This window comes from Dermochelys coriacea, chromosome 6 (assembly GCF_009764565.3).
Source record: "Dermochelys coriacea isolate rDerCor1 chromosome 6, rDerCor1.pri.v4, whole genome shotgun sequence".
Classification (NCBI taxonomy): Eukaryota; Metazoa; Chordata; order Testudines; family Dermochelyidae; genus Dermochelys; species Dermochelys coriacea.
In genome coordinates, this window is record NC_050073.1 from 86,463,738 (window position 1) to 86,481,166 (window position 17,429).

General features: G+C 45.0%; 1 protein-coding gene across 21 annotated transcripts in view; it reads left to right on the plus strand.

Moving 5' to 3' along the window:
* TTLL5 (tubulin tyrosine ligase like 5) overlaps positions 1–17,429 on the plus strand; it is a 224,711-nt gene that overhangs the window by 160,197 nt on the left and 47,085 nt on the right. For 20 of the 21 annotated variants that reach the window (XM_043516200.1, XM_043516204.1, XM_043516197.1 and 17 more), the window contains one exon: positions 7,095–7,293. In XM_043516200.1, the coding sequence (XP_043372135.1) occupies positions 7,095–7,293 (199 nt within the window). Of the gene's footprint in view, positions 1–7,094; positions 7,294–17,429 lie in introns of those variants that run through there. The other variant, XR_006281938.1, reaches the window with a different exon arrangement.

Genomic DNA, 17,429 nt, shown 5'->3' on the forward strand with positions numbered 1-17,429 from the left:
TTTTTAGGGCTGTCAAGCGATTAAAAAAATTAATTGCATTGTTAAACAATAATTGAATACCATTTAAATATTTTTGATGTTTTCTACATTTTCAAATATATTGATTTTAATTACAACACAGAATACAAAGTGTACAGTGCTGACATTTATTTTTGATTACAGTAACTCCTCACTTAACAGGTTTCAGAGAAGCAGCCGTGTTAGTCTGTATTCGCAAAAAGAAAAGGAGTACTTGTGGCACCTTAGAGACTAACAAATTTATTAGAGCATAAGCTTTCGTGAGCTACAGCTCACTTCATCGGATGCATCCAATGAAGTGAGATGTAGCTCACGAAAGCTTATGCTCTAATAAATTCGTTAGTCTCTAAGGTGCCACAAGTATTCCTTTCCTCACTTAACATCGTCCTGGTTAATGTTTTGTAGTTACATCTCTGCTCAATTAAAGAACATGCTCATTTAAAGTTGCGCAGTGCTCCCTTAGAATGTTGTTTGGCAGCCGCTTGCTTTGTCCACTGCTTGCAGGAAGAGCAGCCTGTTGGAGTTAGCTGGTGGGGCTTAGAATCAGGATGGGCTGGCAGCCCCCCCATCAGCTCCCCCTAAGTTCCCTGTGCAGCAACCGCCCAGCAAGCTATCAATTGCCGGGCAGTTCAGGGTGCTGATGTCAGGGTGTCCACCTCCCTCTGCTCCTGTACCCCATCCCCACAGAGCAGGTGGGGACACGACAGGGTTCAGGAGGGAGGGAGCTTGCTGTCAGCAGCTGCTGTCTCAACTTGCTGATCTATTTAAAAAGGCAGTGTTCTTAGAGTGGGGTCAGCGTACTTAAAGGGGCAATGCACGTCTCTCTCTCTCACACACACGGTGTGTGTCTCTGTCTCACACACACATGCACCCCCCTTCACTTTGGAAAGTGGAGGGAGTGGTGTGCTCCAGTGGGATAGCATGGATTCATCATCACGTTCAGTTTCCACAGCCACTGTCATGTGTCTATCGTGTCTCCTACCTCCATTAGTTCTGCCTTGTAGAGTGTGAGGCTACATTAACAACAATGTGTTAACCCTTGAAGGTTCAGCCGAGTGCAAAAAAAATTTCCCTGGAACCTAACCTCCCCATTTACATTAATTCTTATGGGGAAATTGGATTCGCTTAACATCGTTTCGCTTAAAGTAGCATTTTTCAGGAACATAACTACAATGTTAAGCGAGGAGTTACAGTACAAGTCTTTGCAGTGTATAAAAACAAAAGAAATAGTATTTTTCAATTAACCTAATACAAGTACTGTAGTGCAATCTCTTTATCATGAAAGTTGAATTTACAAATGTAGACTTATGTACAAAAAAAACTGCATTCAAAAATAAAACAATGTAAAATTTTAGAGCCTGCAAGTCCACTCAGTCCTACTTCTTGTTCAGCCAATTGCTCAGACAGACAAGTTTGCTTACATTTGCAGAAGATAATGCTGCCTGCTTCTTGTTTATGATGTCACCTGAAAGTGAGAACAAGTGTTCTTGTAGCACTGTTGTAGCCGGTGTTGCAAAATATTTATGTGCCAGATGCACTAAGGATTCATATGTCCCTTTCTGCTTCAGCCACCATTCCAGAGGACATGCGTCCATGCTGATGATGGGTTCTGCTCAATAACAATCCAAAGCAGTGCAGATCAATGCATGTTCATTTTCATTATCTGAGTCAGATGCCACCAGCAGAAGGTTGATTTTCTTTTTTGGTGGTTCGGGTTCTGTAGTTTCCACATCAGAGTGTTGCTCTTTTAAAACTTCTGAAAGCATGCTGACAGGTTTCAGAGTAGCAGCTGTGTTAGTCTGTATTCTCAAAAAGCATGCTCTACACCTCGTCCATCTCAAATTTTGGAAAGCACTTCAGATTCTTAAATCTTGGGTCGAGTGCGGTAGCTATTTTTAGAAATCTCACATTGGTACCTTCTTTGCATTTTGTCAAATCTGCAGTGAAAATGTTCTTAAAATGAACAACATGTGCTGCATCTGAGACTGCTGTGACATGAAATACATGGCAGAATGTGGGTAAAACAGAACAGGAGACATACAATTCTCCCCCAAGGAGTTCAGTCACATATTTAATTAACGCGTTATTTTTTAACTAGTGTCATCGGCATGGAAGTATGTTCTCTGGAATGGTGACTGAAGCATGAAGGGACCTATGAATGTTTAGTATATCTGGCACTTAAATACCTTGCAGTGCTGGCTACAAAAGTGCCATGCAAATGCCTGTTCTCACTTTCTGGTGATATTGTAAATAAGAAGTGGGCAGTATTATCTCCGGTAAATGTAAATAAACTTGTTTGTCTTAGCAATTGGCTGAACAAGAAGTAGGACTGAGTGGGCTTGTAGACTATAAAGTTTTACATTGTTTTGTTTTTGAGTGCAGTTATGTAAAAAAAAAATCTACATTTGTAAGTTGAACTTTCACAACAAAGAGATTGCACTACAGTACTTGTATGAAGTGAATTGAAAAATACTATTTTTTAATCATTTTTACAGTGCAAATATTTGTAAAAAAATATACACTTTGATTTCAATTACGACACAATACTATATGCAAATGTAAAAAACATCTAAAATATTTAATAAATTTCAATTGATATTCTGTTGTTTTAACGGTGCGATTAAAACCCATAAATCGTGATTAATTTTTTTAATTGCAATTAATTTTTTTGAGTTAATCGCATGAGTTAACTGCGATTAATCGACAGCCCTAGTTATTTTATAAGGTTAGAGAAGGGAAACATAAACATACAAATGAGTTACAATCTTAGGTTTCAAAGGGTGATAGTAGCTGCTATATATGCAAGTGCTATATATCCCCTAGGGCTTAAACAAATTAAGCAGCATAGGGATCCCTTGCTAATGCATAGAAATATTGTCCCCTCTGAATTCCATGCAGCATAGTCGTAATAATTTCTCTTTAACAAGGATTTTTATTCCCTTCCCCCAGCATTCAAGCTGTGATGGGACAAGGGCTTGTGCATGACCAGCTTCATGGGGAAGCAATCATCAGTCTTTTGTCCACTAATGTTCCACAATGGTTTGTCTGGTGTCTATAGGCCTTTGTTGGGGAGGAGATGACACTCTTGTGGTAAATTAGTATTTCAGCATTTGGTGATGCTTCTCCCCAGCTGTGGGAGTTTACAGTCTTAGCAAACATTTTTATATTTGCAGAACAAACACTTAAATAATACCTTATAACATGGGATACAGGCCTCTACTAAGCAAGTAAGATTATATAAGTAAGATTAATACATGCAGTATTCTACAAGCATTTCATAAAATCTACATTCTTATAACTCTAATACCTATTTTAATGGTCCTAACAGGTGAGCCAGACTGGTTTCCAGCTATGCATTTGTCAATGTTTGGTGTGGCCTTGGGGCCTTGGCATGAGCTGGCGCCTGGTCTACAAGTGTCACAGTCACCCCTTACAGCATCAGATGTGTAGTTTAAATATGATCTCTTCAGATTTTTGGTATAACACCTGCCAAAAGATTGCTGCTGCTGCTCACTGACTTTAGCTCAGTGAATATGTCTCTATTGCCTTCATATCTTACTGCTGCAAGATGTGCACCCTTTTCCTGAAACACAGGTATGGGCCTCCTTTGTGTTTCATCCATTCAACAGCAAGTCTTGCTGGTTAGACTGGGGGCAATTTAAAGATATCTTCAAAGGTGTTCACATCACATCAGTGTATCTCTTTCACTTAATCATAGCTTGCGTAAGTTCAAGAAAGCAGCCCTGTCTTTAGCTTCTCAGGCATTCTTATTCATTAAAGGATAGAATTTATGCTGTGCAGGTTCTTAACTGGAGGAAGATCTCTGGAGATTTGGAGCAGGCACTGAGCTCCAGGATCAATTGGGTACCTTGTCTGAGTGCCCTGAGAATTGCTTGACTTGCTTCACCTTCACAAGCCTTAGTTCTGTATTATGTCTTGATTCTCAGTCAGGCTGGGAGCTGCACTGTAGAACTATAGGTGCCTGTCCCAAAGAGCTTTCAGAAAGCAGCCATGATCAGCAGGACTCTTACTTTTTATTGAGCACTGTTAGGAAGGGTGACCCAGGTAAATACACCAAGGAGAAGGAGGATGCTTAATGTCAGTCAGACAGTTCAGCCCCCTAACATGTTGATGACCAGAGGAATGTCCAGGCTCTAAATGGGGTGAGCGTTGCTTGTTTTTCTTTGTGCTTGGTGGATTCTTAGTGGGAAGCTCCGGGGATAGAATGGGGTTTAAGGAGAGATATGACCATGAAAATTACTAGTCAGGTACAAAATCCACTCACCACCTTTTACTATGACAATAAGGAGGAGAAATTGAAGGTGTGAGAAAAATTACACACCACAGACAAATGGGCAAGTAGAATGTAGTGTGGGTAGTTTGTAACTGAGGGACCACAGCTCAAGATTCTTCATTGCCATTGATGAAAGGGTCCTTTTCAGGCTGCCTGCTGAGTGCCAGACTAATTCCAGCTTTGCTTTTGAGTGACCTTTATATCTACTGGGGCCAGTGGGCATTGGTGTTTTGGTTTTGGTTTTTTCAAATGGTCTGCAGTGATTCCATCTGTCCCCACAGGAGTGTGTTTCAGTCCCAGCAAAATCTCCTCTGTTTCTCAACTGTGAGCATCACCTCCCCAGTTTCACTGGGAGGAGCACAGCTGCTGCAGCTGTTTCACATGCTGTCAGAAGAGTCCAGGGGCTTTACCACCTGGAAGTGGGGATAGAGTCAGGATCCATGCAGTGTGAGGGCCAGTGTTACCCCAAGGATATGGGGAAAGGGCCAGATGACAGCAATCTGATAATAACCAGTGTTGGGAGCAGGCAGGTCTGATAAGGCAGCAGATGGAGATCATTTCCAGGTTTCTAAATATGCCTTGTGATTGCAATACATTTCTTTGTATTTACACTTCTGGGGCATCTTGTGCCCAGTAGGGAGCAGTGTTGAGGGGCTTGCAACACTTCCCCTGCTCAGCCTGTGGCATATGCGTGATGCACAGAGCTGAGCAACTGCAGGCAGAGCCGCAGGACAGGATCCAGCCATGTTGGAGAGCAAGGACTACACTGTTCACCTGAGGAAAAGAGGGGGCATGCATTCCTAATACTAGACACCCCAGAGTTTGGCTCTTTCTCATTTCGTTTGGGTATAACTGGGAAGGAGAGATGTGACCAAGGAGCTGCAACAGAAACAATAGGAAAGGGAATATCTTGAGGAGATAGGATGGAAGGAAGGAGGAGGACTGTGGAGAAATAAACCAGGTACCATAAGAGGGGGAAACTGAAGAACCACAAAATGCCAAAGACAGAGACGACATTTAAAAGATATAGATATATGTTGTGTTAGGTGCAGTACAAACACATAGTGAGAGACAGTCCTTGCCAACAAAGAGTTACAGTCTGTTTAGAAAAGAAAGACAAAGGGCAGGAGGGGAAACAGAGGCGCAGAGTGGTGAAGTGACTTGCCCAAGGTAACCCACTGAGTCAGTGGCAGAGCCAGGATTAGAACGCTGATCTTCTGAGTCCCAGGTCTGTATTCATTAGAGCACACTTCCTCCCAAGCACTTGGAAAAGAGGCAGAGATGACAATTTAAGACTCAGTGAGGTGGGAGCCAAAGTCATTTGTACAGGATTCTAATCTGTTTTTTTATATGATGATGAAGGGTGGCCTGTGGTATGGGGTCCCCTGCAGACAGCACAATGGAGGGGCCTGGAAAGTGTCCGAGATAGGACAGAGGGGCGTGAGTGCCCCACAGGAAGCAGGATGGAGATGCTGACAACCAATGTCCCTTGCTAAGCAGGGCTGCTTTGCTCCATTGCTGCTGAGAGTTTGGGTGTAGGGATGGGTCCACTTGAACCTCTTGCAGTGTCCCTGCCCTCTCCTAGTGATTCAGCAGCAAAAAATGTGTGTTGTGGGCTGGGTAACTGAGTTTGTCCCTTTTAAGATCATCCTCAATATGTTACTCTGGATCAGTTTGGTGGCCAGGATTGCAGGGGAGAACATACCAGGTTCACGGAAGTCTGGGGTTATAAATTCATAGATTCCAAGGCCAGAAGGGGTGACTGTGATCATCTGGTCAGACCTCCTACATAACACTGGCCATAGAACTTCTCCAAAATAATTCCTAGAGCGGATCTTTTAGGAAGCATCCAGTCTTGATTTAAAAATGACTGTTGGTAAATTGGTCCAATGGTTAATTGTTCCAACGGTTAAATGAGGGGCTTTGGGTTTTTTTTTATTTGAACTCTATGAAGTGAAGAGATTGGGGTGACATTCCTCCACTGAGAAACACTATCCCTCTCTGCACTCGTGGTAGGATGCAGCAGATACAAGCATCATCTGTATCCCAGTCAATTACGGTGTGCACAGGAACTTTAAGGAAAGTCTGTATTTCTCAACACATAAGATCCAAAGGGAGTGTCTAGACATGAGACACAATGGGAGAGAAGAATGAGCTCAGTGGGGACATAGGAGGCTCAAGCAATGGGACTTAAAGGTTTTATTGGTCAGACTCAGTGGACCATGTGGCATCTGGTCAGTTAGCGCAGGGAACCTGGATTGTTCGGCTATCCCAGGTTCTCCAGGACACCTTGTGACCCTGTCACTCTGTCACCTGCTCTCCTCAAAACCCATGGGCCGAGTGTAGGTCCCCAATTACAGTAATCCTTAGCTCAGCCATTTAACTCTGTGGAACCCTGACTCTGGGGGCTACAAGGCTGACTGTTTCCCCTCAGTGCTAGCTAGATAGCCATGGTCATGTCCTAATGTCACTCTTGGATTTTCCCTCTTGTTTCTCTGCAATTGTTCGCCTCAGGCTTGGTAGCAAGGATAGTAACATAGGCCCAGTCCAGATTTCCAGACTTTTATTGTTGGAGGCAGGTCCTCCTTTCCAGGCCCACGGCTGACATGCAACATTTGTATCATGTGTTCTACTTGCCAGTGCCACCCACTTGTTGCTAATCGCATGCCTGTCAAGTAGTGACTCCTTCGGGAGCAGTGATGCCCTGTGGGCAGCAGCTCCCCTGGCCTCGCATGCAGGGTAATGGAGATGATAACTTGTGTGATGGCTCTTCTCTTCTCAGGGCTCTAAAGAGTGACAGCTTCGCCTGGGAAGGAGAATTAGAGAACTGTGTCTACAGCAAGATGATAGGAAGCCAACTGGCACATCCCAAGTATCAGCCAACTGCTGGCAGCTATCAGCTCCATTTTGCCGTGCAGCAACTCCAGCAGCAGAAGCTTCAGTCCCGACAGCTCTTGGAGCAAAGCCGAGCCCGGCACCAGGTAACTGAGACAAAAGTCTGCCTGAGAAGGACCACTGCCAGTTTCTACACCTGTGGCATGGGCACAGTCTCACACCCAGGACATGGCACAAGGTTTTGTGGGGAGGAAGCACCACTTGTGGGTTTTGAGGACAGGACTGAACCTATATTAGTGATTCTGATAGCGGCCTAATGCTGCTGTCCCTCTTGGCCTCCCTCTGGGTCAGGATCCCTCTCTAGATGACTATCTGAGTGCTGCTGCTCACTATTCTACCTAGTTCCTGAGTCAGAGCCCAGCCTCACCTGGCCCAAAGATTCATTGTCTGTAAATCCCATAGTTGTGGTGGCATGTGTTTGTATCCACCAAGAGCACATGTGGTTTACCTATACGGGTGTCATTGCTACGTTTGTGTGTCTCCATTCCCCAGAGTCTCATAGCTGTGTTGACATGTGTCTCTGCCTTGTGAAGTTGGTACCAGTGGTCTCTCTTTCAGCTGCAGCTTGACCAAGTCCTCTCCCACACACCACAGTACCCATGCACCAAACAATGTAGACTGATAGGAAAAGGACTTCACCACAGTGAAGACCAAACATTACCTGGATTGCTTCATTCCTGGGGAAGTCTCCACCCTTCCTGTGAGGGAATAAGGTTCATCTCTGCCAGGAATATTCTAAGAGCCTTAAATACACAATAGACACAGGTATAGAGCCTGAGCCGAGGTGTGAGCTTCTCCCTGCTACACACCATCATTATCAGTCAGTTCATCTAATGTTTCCTTTACTTGCTAGGCACTCAGCCATTTGGCACAGAGTCATTCCCTTGACACCATTGGAAGAGACAGAGGGAGACACAATGCTGTCAAGGCAGGAAGAAAATGGAAATGGGATCAAGATCCTTGAGTCCTGTATGATTCCAATGTAATGAATGACAGTGTTTCAGCAGCTGTGTCTGGAGCAGAATCTCCACACCCTAGATGGAAACCCTGCAGGGGTTTATAAAGCATGAGTTACCCCATTTCTCATGGAGGGCAGGGTTTCCTTCATTTTGATTGGTGGCTGGAACGGCAGTGGGATTCTTCATGTGCTTGGACCTCCACTCAGCACAGGTTGTTTGACCCAGGTTAGGTGGGAGCTATTGGTATTTGCTGGGCAGTCTGGCAGGGATGGCCTCAAACACCAGCAAGAACTAAACATGTGGGGCCCTCCCACCCCCATATCAGGGGCATAAATTACAAGTTACTGCAGGGTCCCTAACAAACAGCTTATGGCTCAATTCCCACCATTCTGGGAGGGAAATCAGAGAGGGAGGCAACTTCTGTCTGTACAGGGGACACCATCATAGGACCTAATCACTTCAGCCACACTATCAGAGGCTTGTTCACCTGCACATCTACCAATGTGATATATGCCATCATGCGCCAGCAATGCCCCTCTGCCATGTACATTGGTCAAACTGGACAGTCTCTATGTAAAAGAATAAATGGACACAAATCAGAGGTCAAGAATTATAACATTCAAAAACCAGTCGGAGAACACTTCAATCTCTGATCACTCGATTACAGACCTAAGAGTGGCTATTCTTCAACAAAAAAACTTCAAAAACAGACTCCAACGAGAGACTGCTGAATTGGAATTAATTTGCAAACTGGATACAATTAACTTAGGCTTGAATAGAGACTGGGAATGGATGGGTCATTACACAAAGTAAAACTATTTCCCCATGTTATTCCCCCCCCCACTGTTCCTCAGACGTTCTTATCAACTGCTGGAAATGGCCCACCTTGATTATCACTACAAAAGGTTTTCTTCCCTCCCCTTCCTGCTGGTCATAGCTCATCTTAAGTGATCACTCTCGTTACAGTGTGTATGATAACACCCATTGTTTCATGTTCTCTGTGTATATAAATCATCTCCCCACTGTATTTTCCACTGCATGCATCCGATGAAGTGAGCTGTAGCTCACGAAAGCTTATGCTCAAATAAATTTGTTAGTCTCTAAGGTGCCACAAGTACTCCTTTTCTGTCTGTACTGTGTCCTTTCCTTCCCCAAACTCCCCCTCCCCGCTTGCTACCCCTCTGAGCAGGAGCAGAAGGCCCTTCTTTCATCTCTGTCCAAGGGGCTCTGGGTGGGCAGCCGTGGCTGCTGATGAGCGTAGGGTAGCACTGCAAACCGAGCTGAGCTGTGCCTGTGAGGAGGCTGGAGCTGACCATGGGGGCCTGGCTGAGCCCTCTTCTAATTGCCGACATTGAGCTGATGTTATTTTTGGCCTAGGGCAGAGCCATTACTCAGGAGTTTCTGTTAAAGTGATTCTTTGTTAAGCCTCCACTCCTCACCCCGCCCCCCCCCTTCCCAAGCCGAACAGTTCAGAGCTTCAGTATCAAGGCCATTGCCCTGCCACGGGCTCAGGCAGCTCTGAAATTGCCATTAATGAAGAAAGGGATCTGTTTAACACTAGGGTATGTCTACACTGCAATTAGACACCCACGTCTGGCCCATGCCAGCTGACTAGAGCTGACGCTCCTGAGCTAAGGGGCTGTTTAATTGCTGCATAGAAGTTCAGGCTGCAGCCTGAGTTCTGGGACCCTCCCACCTTGCAGGTCCTAGAGCCCGGGCTTCAGCTCAAACCTGAACATCTACAATGCAATTAAGCAGCCCCAATGCAATTAAGCAGCCCCGCAAGCCTGAGTCAGCTGGCACAGGCCAGCTGCAGGTTTTTAATTGCAGCGTAGATATACCTTCAGACTTCCTTGTATTGAAAGCCAGGTCTTAATAGAGAGAGTGTCTCTTGGATACATCTCCTCCCACTTGTCTTTGCCAGACAGATCTCCCATCTCAGGCACAATTGCACTGACCTCTCTTGCTTAGTAGCCAGAGCACTACAACAGACTCACCATCGCCTACCCTACCACCAGCTCCCTCTCCTGTTCACTGTTGCCTTCCCTGTCCCCGTCATTCACCACTGTTTAGCTTCCCCCACCTACCCTTACAACTCCCCCTCCCCCATCCCATTACCGCCTCCCACTCACTTTGGCCCAAGTTCCAGCCCTCACTCCCTTCCGTTCACTACTGCCTGGTCACCATCCTGCTTATTTTCACTGTGGCCTCCTACCTTCCCCTTCCACTCACCATTATCTGTGCCTCCCCACATCCTCTATAGTCACTGCACCTGGGCCCCCACTCACCTGCTCGCTATCACTTGGGCCTTACCCATTCCCACTCATTGTCACCCAGGCCTCCTACCCTGATACCTACTCCATTGTCCAAGCCCCATCCCACTCCACTCATTGTTGTCTGCCCCCCATCCACTGTCCTGCTTGCTGCACCCAGGTCCTCCTGCTTTTTTCCCAATTCACGATGCCTGGGCTTCATCCCCTTGCAATGATAAAACATCCTTATGCCAATGACACCAATGGCTTGTGTATGACACCAGTGTCTTGTGTGGCAAAAGCACATTAGGAAAGTATTTAATCACTGTAGTAGCTGGACATAAGGGGAGGAGCCAGGAGCAGGTAACCAGCCCACTCTGCACACAACACAGTTTGGGAACCTCTGGCTTAAAACTTTTCCTTCCATCTCTCTCTCTTTGTCTCTTTCCTTCCCCCATTTGTCACTTCTTTCCTCTTGCTTTCTCCCTCTGTCCTCCCTTGCCATACCTTAGATCTGCACTCACAAAAAGCCTTTTTCTGAGGTGGCATCTCATGCTGATGAGTTTTCCCCCACTGCTTTTATCAAGCAGTCTGGCTTGGAGATTGGGAATGAGAAGTGTTTATTGGCATCCTGAGGGTAGGGCCCACAGAAACCATGTGTTCTCGCAGGCAGGGTGCCTGGGGTTGGGGGAGGTCAGTGGGTAGCATCAATGGGTCTTTCACAGCCTTCCTCACCTTGCTGAGGGCTCCCTATGTACTGCACACTCACAGTGCTGGAGGGGCGGCCTCAACACAACCAACTCTTGTTGCTCTGATCCAAGAAAATTCATTGCACAAAGCCAGAAAAATTCTGCATTCATCTGGGAATTGCTCCTGCTTCTCAGAGCACTTAGAACACTGTGTGTAATGTGGGGGAGGGGAGAGAAGACTAGCAGGAGAATTTGGAGACTCCATCAGCACAGCCTTGGGGAATGGTACAGAGGAGAATAAGACCTTCACCTCAGACCTCTGGGTTTAGAGAAGTGCAGCACCAGCCTCCAGGTTCCCTGGCTTTGGGTTTACCTTTTCTAAACTCTTCTGAGTTCTTCCCTCAGAACCTTAATCAGGGTTGAGAAGCTTTACTAAATCTAATTTTATTCATTTTCCAGACTATTCAGTTCCTGCTCCCTGGCACCCTTTATTCTGTGGTCCTGTCGATACTGGACTGGGATTCAGGACACCTTTTTTCTATTCTTAACTCTGTCAGGTCACTTGGGGACCTTAAGCAAGTTACTTCATTGCTTTGTGCATAGGCACTGACTCTGTGCGTGCTCCACGGCTGGAGCACCCATGAAAAAAAAATAGTGGGTGCTCAGCACCCCCAACGATAGCTGTTCGGCGGTGCTGCTGATCAGCTAATCAGGGGTGCTGCCAAACAGGTGTTTGGCGGCTCCGGGAAGCATTTGGGGGAGGGTGAAGAGCAGCAAGTGACTGGTGGATGGGGGCAGGAAGAGGCTGAGTAAGGGTAGGGCCTTGGGGGAAGGGGCAGAGTGGCAGGGGCGGGGGCACTGCTGGGAAAAAATAAAAGTTGGTGCCTATGGCTTTGTGCCTCAGTTTCCAATCTGATACTGACACACTTATGTGAATTGCTCTGAAAGCTGTGGATGAAAAGAGTTATAGTAGTGCTGAGAACTTGATACTGTTAGCAGCAGGAGAAATGAAGCCCAAGTGGAAAAGGCCTATCATTTGCAGGCAGTATCACACTATCTGTTACTGTGAGTGCTTTGGACCCTGCATTCTGTGTATCTCCAGGCCACAAAGAGGGCATTTCCATATGATGTTGCAATTCCAGTCATGGCTTGGGAATTGCCTTGGTGAGGCAACCCAGCCATTTCCCAGCAGCCTAGGTGCTCATGCCACAGCTTCTCTGGTCACCTCACTGATATGTCATGTCCTTGAAAGGTGCCTTGCTGTACTGAAAGCAGTTTCTATTTTCCTCTTCTCTATATGATGTCTGGTTTGGATGTGTCTGTTTGTCCACAGGCAGTGTGTGAGTAAGTAACAGCAGCATCATTGTGCATGATGCAAGGAAGGTCCTGCTCTCTGTGGTGCTGACAGCCTGATGTGCTGGAAGAGAGCTGTATGAATGGAAGGACAGGAGTGGCATATTTAAAGTCATATGTATATGTGCAAACGGAAGGCATGCTTTGTGCTGTACAAACTCTGAGGAGCGCACTATCTAAGACAAGTAGTCAGGGGAAGGGGAATAACAATATAGGCAATTTATAAACAAGTCAACTTGATTCACTATAGGCAACATGGCAAAAATGGGTCTTAAAGAACGATTTAAATTTGGAAGAGATAGGTCCTTTTTGGAGGAGCTCAGGGATATTGTACCATTCATAGGGGCCTGCACGGGAGAAGGCACAAGGGTGATTGTGTGAGAATCTGACAGACAGATGGAGGAGATTGGGAGCACTGGCAGAGTGAAGGGGACAGAGAGCCAGCATGAAGCTTGACAAGGAAGGATAAGTAGGGAGGGGCAGAGCTTTGAAGGTGATGACAAGAAGCTTAAATCTGATACTGGAGTGGTTCAAAGAACAGGAGTTACATGATCAAACCAACAGGAAAGGAAGAAAGTTTAGCAGCAGCAGCATTTTGTATGGACTGAAGGTAGCGATGAGTGACGTGATCTGACCTGGATGTTGTTACCAGAGATGCCCTTGCCTAGGAAATTAAACAATCAGTGTTTACTTTCTAATTGTTCCCTCTACTGGGGAGATGCCACTAACTGTCATGGAGGCTTCTCCTACCCTATGTAGGTTTGTTCTGTTTAGCCTGTATCTATTTTATGTGTATGGGCAGCTACTAGAGCTAGAGCTTTATCCTAAACATTGCATATGGGAAATGAGAAATATGCTAAATTAAAACAACCCTAGTTCAGTCATATAATAAAATGATTCCTATCATTGCAGCCTTGTGTCAGAAAGGGTCAGATAAAACATTTAACAAATGATAATGAGTATTGGGGTCACTCATGGTTACAGTTTCAATCAATAGTTTAAATAGTTTTCTGATATGAATACTGTGTCCAGTTCATCCCCAGTTGCTAAATAATTCCTCTCTCCCCTTACACCCTTCAGAAAGTTGCATGGTCCCAAGTTAGTCAGCACGTAGCTAAGCTAAGGAGATTTAACTTTCCCCCTAACTAATTTCTTTTACTATTTTCTGGATGTACTCCAATTTGTCAGTGTCTCACTGGGAATGTAGGGCATTCAAAGCAGGTGTGGTTGCACTAGAAAAAAAACCCTCCCCCCTTTGCTCTGGGATGCAAGGCCTCTCTGAGAGCAGCCTAATCTGCATTGACATTTTTCGCTACCATGTTGCATTAAAGACTATTTAGCTCCCTCCCTCATCTCCTTCATACATTTCTTTTCCCAGTTTTCTCCCTTGGATTATTTTTCTGCAAATGTGTTAACTGCAGTTTTCCAAGACAAATCCAATTTTTATTTGCTACCTATGGGGTCATATCTTTAGTTTAGGTACAGCAGAACCTCAGAAAGAAAAGGAGTACTTGTGGCACCTTAGAGACTAACAAATTTATTTGAGCATAAGCTTTCGTGAGCTACAGCTCACTTCATCGGATGCTTCCACCAAATGCATCCGATGAAGTGAGCTGTAGCTCACGAAAGCTTATGCTCAAATAAATTTGTTAGTCTTTAAGGTGCCACAAGTACTCCTTTTCTTTTTGCGAATACAGACTAACACGGCTGCTACTCCAGAACCTCAGAGTTACCAACACCAGAGTTACAAACTCACCAGTCAACCACCCACCTCATTTGCAACCGGACGTACGTAATCAGGCAGCAGAGACAAAAAAAAGGAAGCAAATACTGTACAGTACATTACTGTGTTAAACGTAAACTACTAAAAAAAGGGGAAAGTTTTAAAAAAAGATTTGACAAGGTAAGGAAACTGGTTTTGTGTTTGTTTCACTTAAATTAAGGTGGTTAAAAGCAACATTTTTCTTCTGAGTAGTAAAGTTTCAAAGCTGTATTAAGTCAATGTTTAGTTGTAAACTTTTGAAAGAACAACCATAATGTTTTGTTCAGAGTTACGAACATTTCAGAGCTCTGAACAGCTTCCATTTCCAAGGTGTTAGTAACTCTGAGGTTCTACTGTAAAATAAAATAACTCCACTGAAGTCAGTGATGGTATGTTGATTTATACCACCTGAAGTTCTGCCCCCCTCTTTCTAATCTCATTATATTTATGTATATATATATATTTATTTATTTATTTATTTCAGCACGCGCAATGTGCTGAATACTTTACAAATATATAATAAAACCCAATTTGTGTCCCAGAAAGCTCACAGTTTATGAAAACAAACTTCGTACAAAGGGTTGGGTAGAAGGAGAAAGCATGCAGTCAGTTTATTTTAACATATATCAAGACAGTCCCTCTCCTGAATAGTTTACAAAGTAGTACCCACTGTACTATCATTTATGAATTCTATTAATGTGCTCTCCTTTTTCTAGATCATTAATGAAGTCCTTACAGCAGATTGGCCCTTACACTGACCATTGTGGTTCCACACTAGACTTCCCTTCCCACAACTCAGTATTTTGCCAATTATCATTACTTTTTGCCCCTTTGTTTGGTCACTCAGCCAGTTTTCTACCATATCCATGCTGATTTGACTGAACTTTGTGAATAGATTTAATAGAAAACTGTAGCAAATGCTTTACAAACATTCCAAACCTTATCAAATTATACACACGTATTTTGTAATTCTGTCCCAAAAGGCAATTACGTTTGTCTGGTGAGCTAATCTTTATAAATCCTCATTTCTGCTTGTTGTTTGTGATTCTGTCATTCTCAGGTTTAGTGATTATTTATTGATTTTACTTGCGGCATTTGTTCTATTATTTTTCTAGGGATAGATGTTGGATATATGGGAGGATAAGTGGCAGGATCCTTCTTTCTGTTTTTGAAGATCATTAGCATAACTGTTTTAGTTCAAACTTCTGGTACTTCCTCACTTTAATTGTGAGTGGGTACAGGAAGCTTGGTTTCTGCTTGCTGATACCTTACCATATGCGTCACCCTGACTGGCAAATTGTACATGACATTTTCTACTTAAAAAGCATTCTTTTTGTGCAGCTATCATTTTGTCTGTACTTTGTTTCTGTGTAAAATGAGGAGAGGTGTGATCTACTGGTGTGGAGTACAGGACTGAGACTCAGGAACTCCTGAGTTCTGACTCTAGCTCTGAGGGTGGCTCCATCTGTGGCAGATCACTTGCCCTCTCTGTGGCCCAAGGTGCCCACCTATAAAATGGTTAATGGTTAATACACCAGACCTGTCTGCCAGGAATGTTTTCGGGATTAATTAGCTAATGTTTTTGCAGTGTTTTGAAGATGCAAAGTCCTATATTGTGCTAAATATTATGCAGATTTGTGCCCCTTGGCATCTTCCACAGGGGAGGGCATGAGTCTCCTCAGCAGCCAGTCCAACTCTCCAGCATTGTGAGCCCTGTTCTGGATGTTTCCCTTAATAACTGTTGAGTACTAGATGCTCCTGGGCTGTTTATATCAGAGTTTCTTCCATGCTACAGTCCTCCCTAGAACTGGACTTTGTGGATCCTGAATGATGAGGGCACACCTTCATGTGTGTATGTTCTGAAATCTCTTCCCATCCCTTTCTCTGTCTGGCCTCCCCTGCTGCCCTTTGTTTGCACAGTAGCTTCTTCTGGTTTCCCGCCCCGCCCCCATAGGGTTCACAGCAGGGCAGCGTGCTTTGTAGCTGGATCCAGAAGCCATGGTCAGTGTCAACCCCCAGTCTCTACACCCTGGCTGCGGTGGAAGGCAGCCAGGATCTCAGCACAGTCTGGAGACAGAGGCCTTTCAGAAGTCTGTTATCCCAAAGCAAAACAGCCCTAACCTTCCCTTAGGTAGGTCTCGGCCCTGCCTCTGATGATCAGCCTGTGTTATAAGAATTCCTGTTTGTTCTTCCTCCTGGGTGACTGACCTTCTTGCCTGAGCATGTTTGGGGAGGTGATGTAGACAGTACAGTGCAAGAGGTTTGCAAACTCCAGGTGTCAGGATTTTAGTAACAAGGGAAAAGCACTTTAAAAAAAAATTCTTGTGCATGGATGTAGTGAGGAGCGGTCTCTGGGTCAGGGGAGGAAAGCACAGTGAGTGGGGAAACTCCATCCCTTCCCTGATAATGTGATGGGCTCTCAGCTGTACTGGACTAAGCCAAGAGTGTGGCATTTACTGCCTTCCTCCTGACTTGTCATTTATACAGTTGTGCCTGAAGGTAATCCTGCTCAGGAATCCAGGATCAAAATGGAGCTGCAGGACATGGAGAGGTTAACGAGGAGTAGAAAGCTCAGCAGATCTTGTCAGTGCATTGTAGTGGAAAAGGCCTGGTTTGGCTCTCACATTCCCCTTTCTCCCCCCAGGCTCTGCCTGTCAGAAACTCCTTCCCACACGAGTGCCCTGCCATTTGCCAGAGAATTGTGGGGGAGAGGGGCTTTTCCTGTCTTTATGCTGGGACTCGGCCAATCCTCAGATTGTGGCTTTCTCTGGAGTCTGGAGCCCACTCCCTGTGCCTCTGTGTGTTCCTCACCAGAGAAAGAAACTCAGGACAAATGCAACCAAGTGCACTGAAGCCCCAACCTTTCCCAGGAGACTGTCTAGTGCTCACCCTTTCCCCTCATCTTTCATAACTGACTTTTCACCAGTAAGCCACATGGCTACAGTTCAGTGCTCTGAATGGGGATCTAACTAAGCAGCTTTGAGGAAGGATAAGGCAGAGTTCCCGGCAGGTTGCAACTTCCTAAAGAGAATTGAGTGCTGCTTTGAATCTCAGCTGAGTTGGTGCAGAGAGCCATTCCCCTCCTCTGCCACCTGTGGCTTTGTTCTTCGGTGCCTGGCAGTTTACAAGCTATTTTGCCCCATCTCCCAAACCTTCAGCATATCTCTCCCCTCATGACTGGGAGCTTCCTCTCTCCCCAAAGAATCC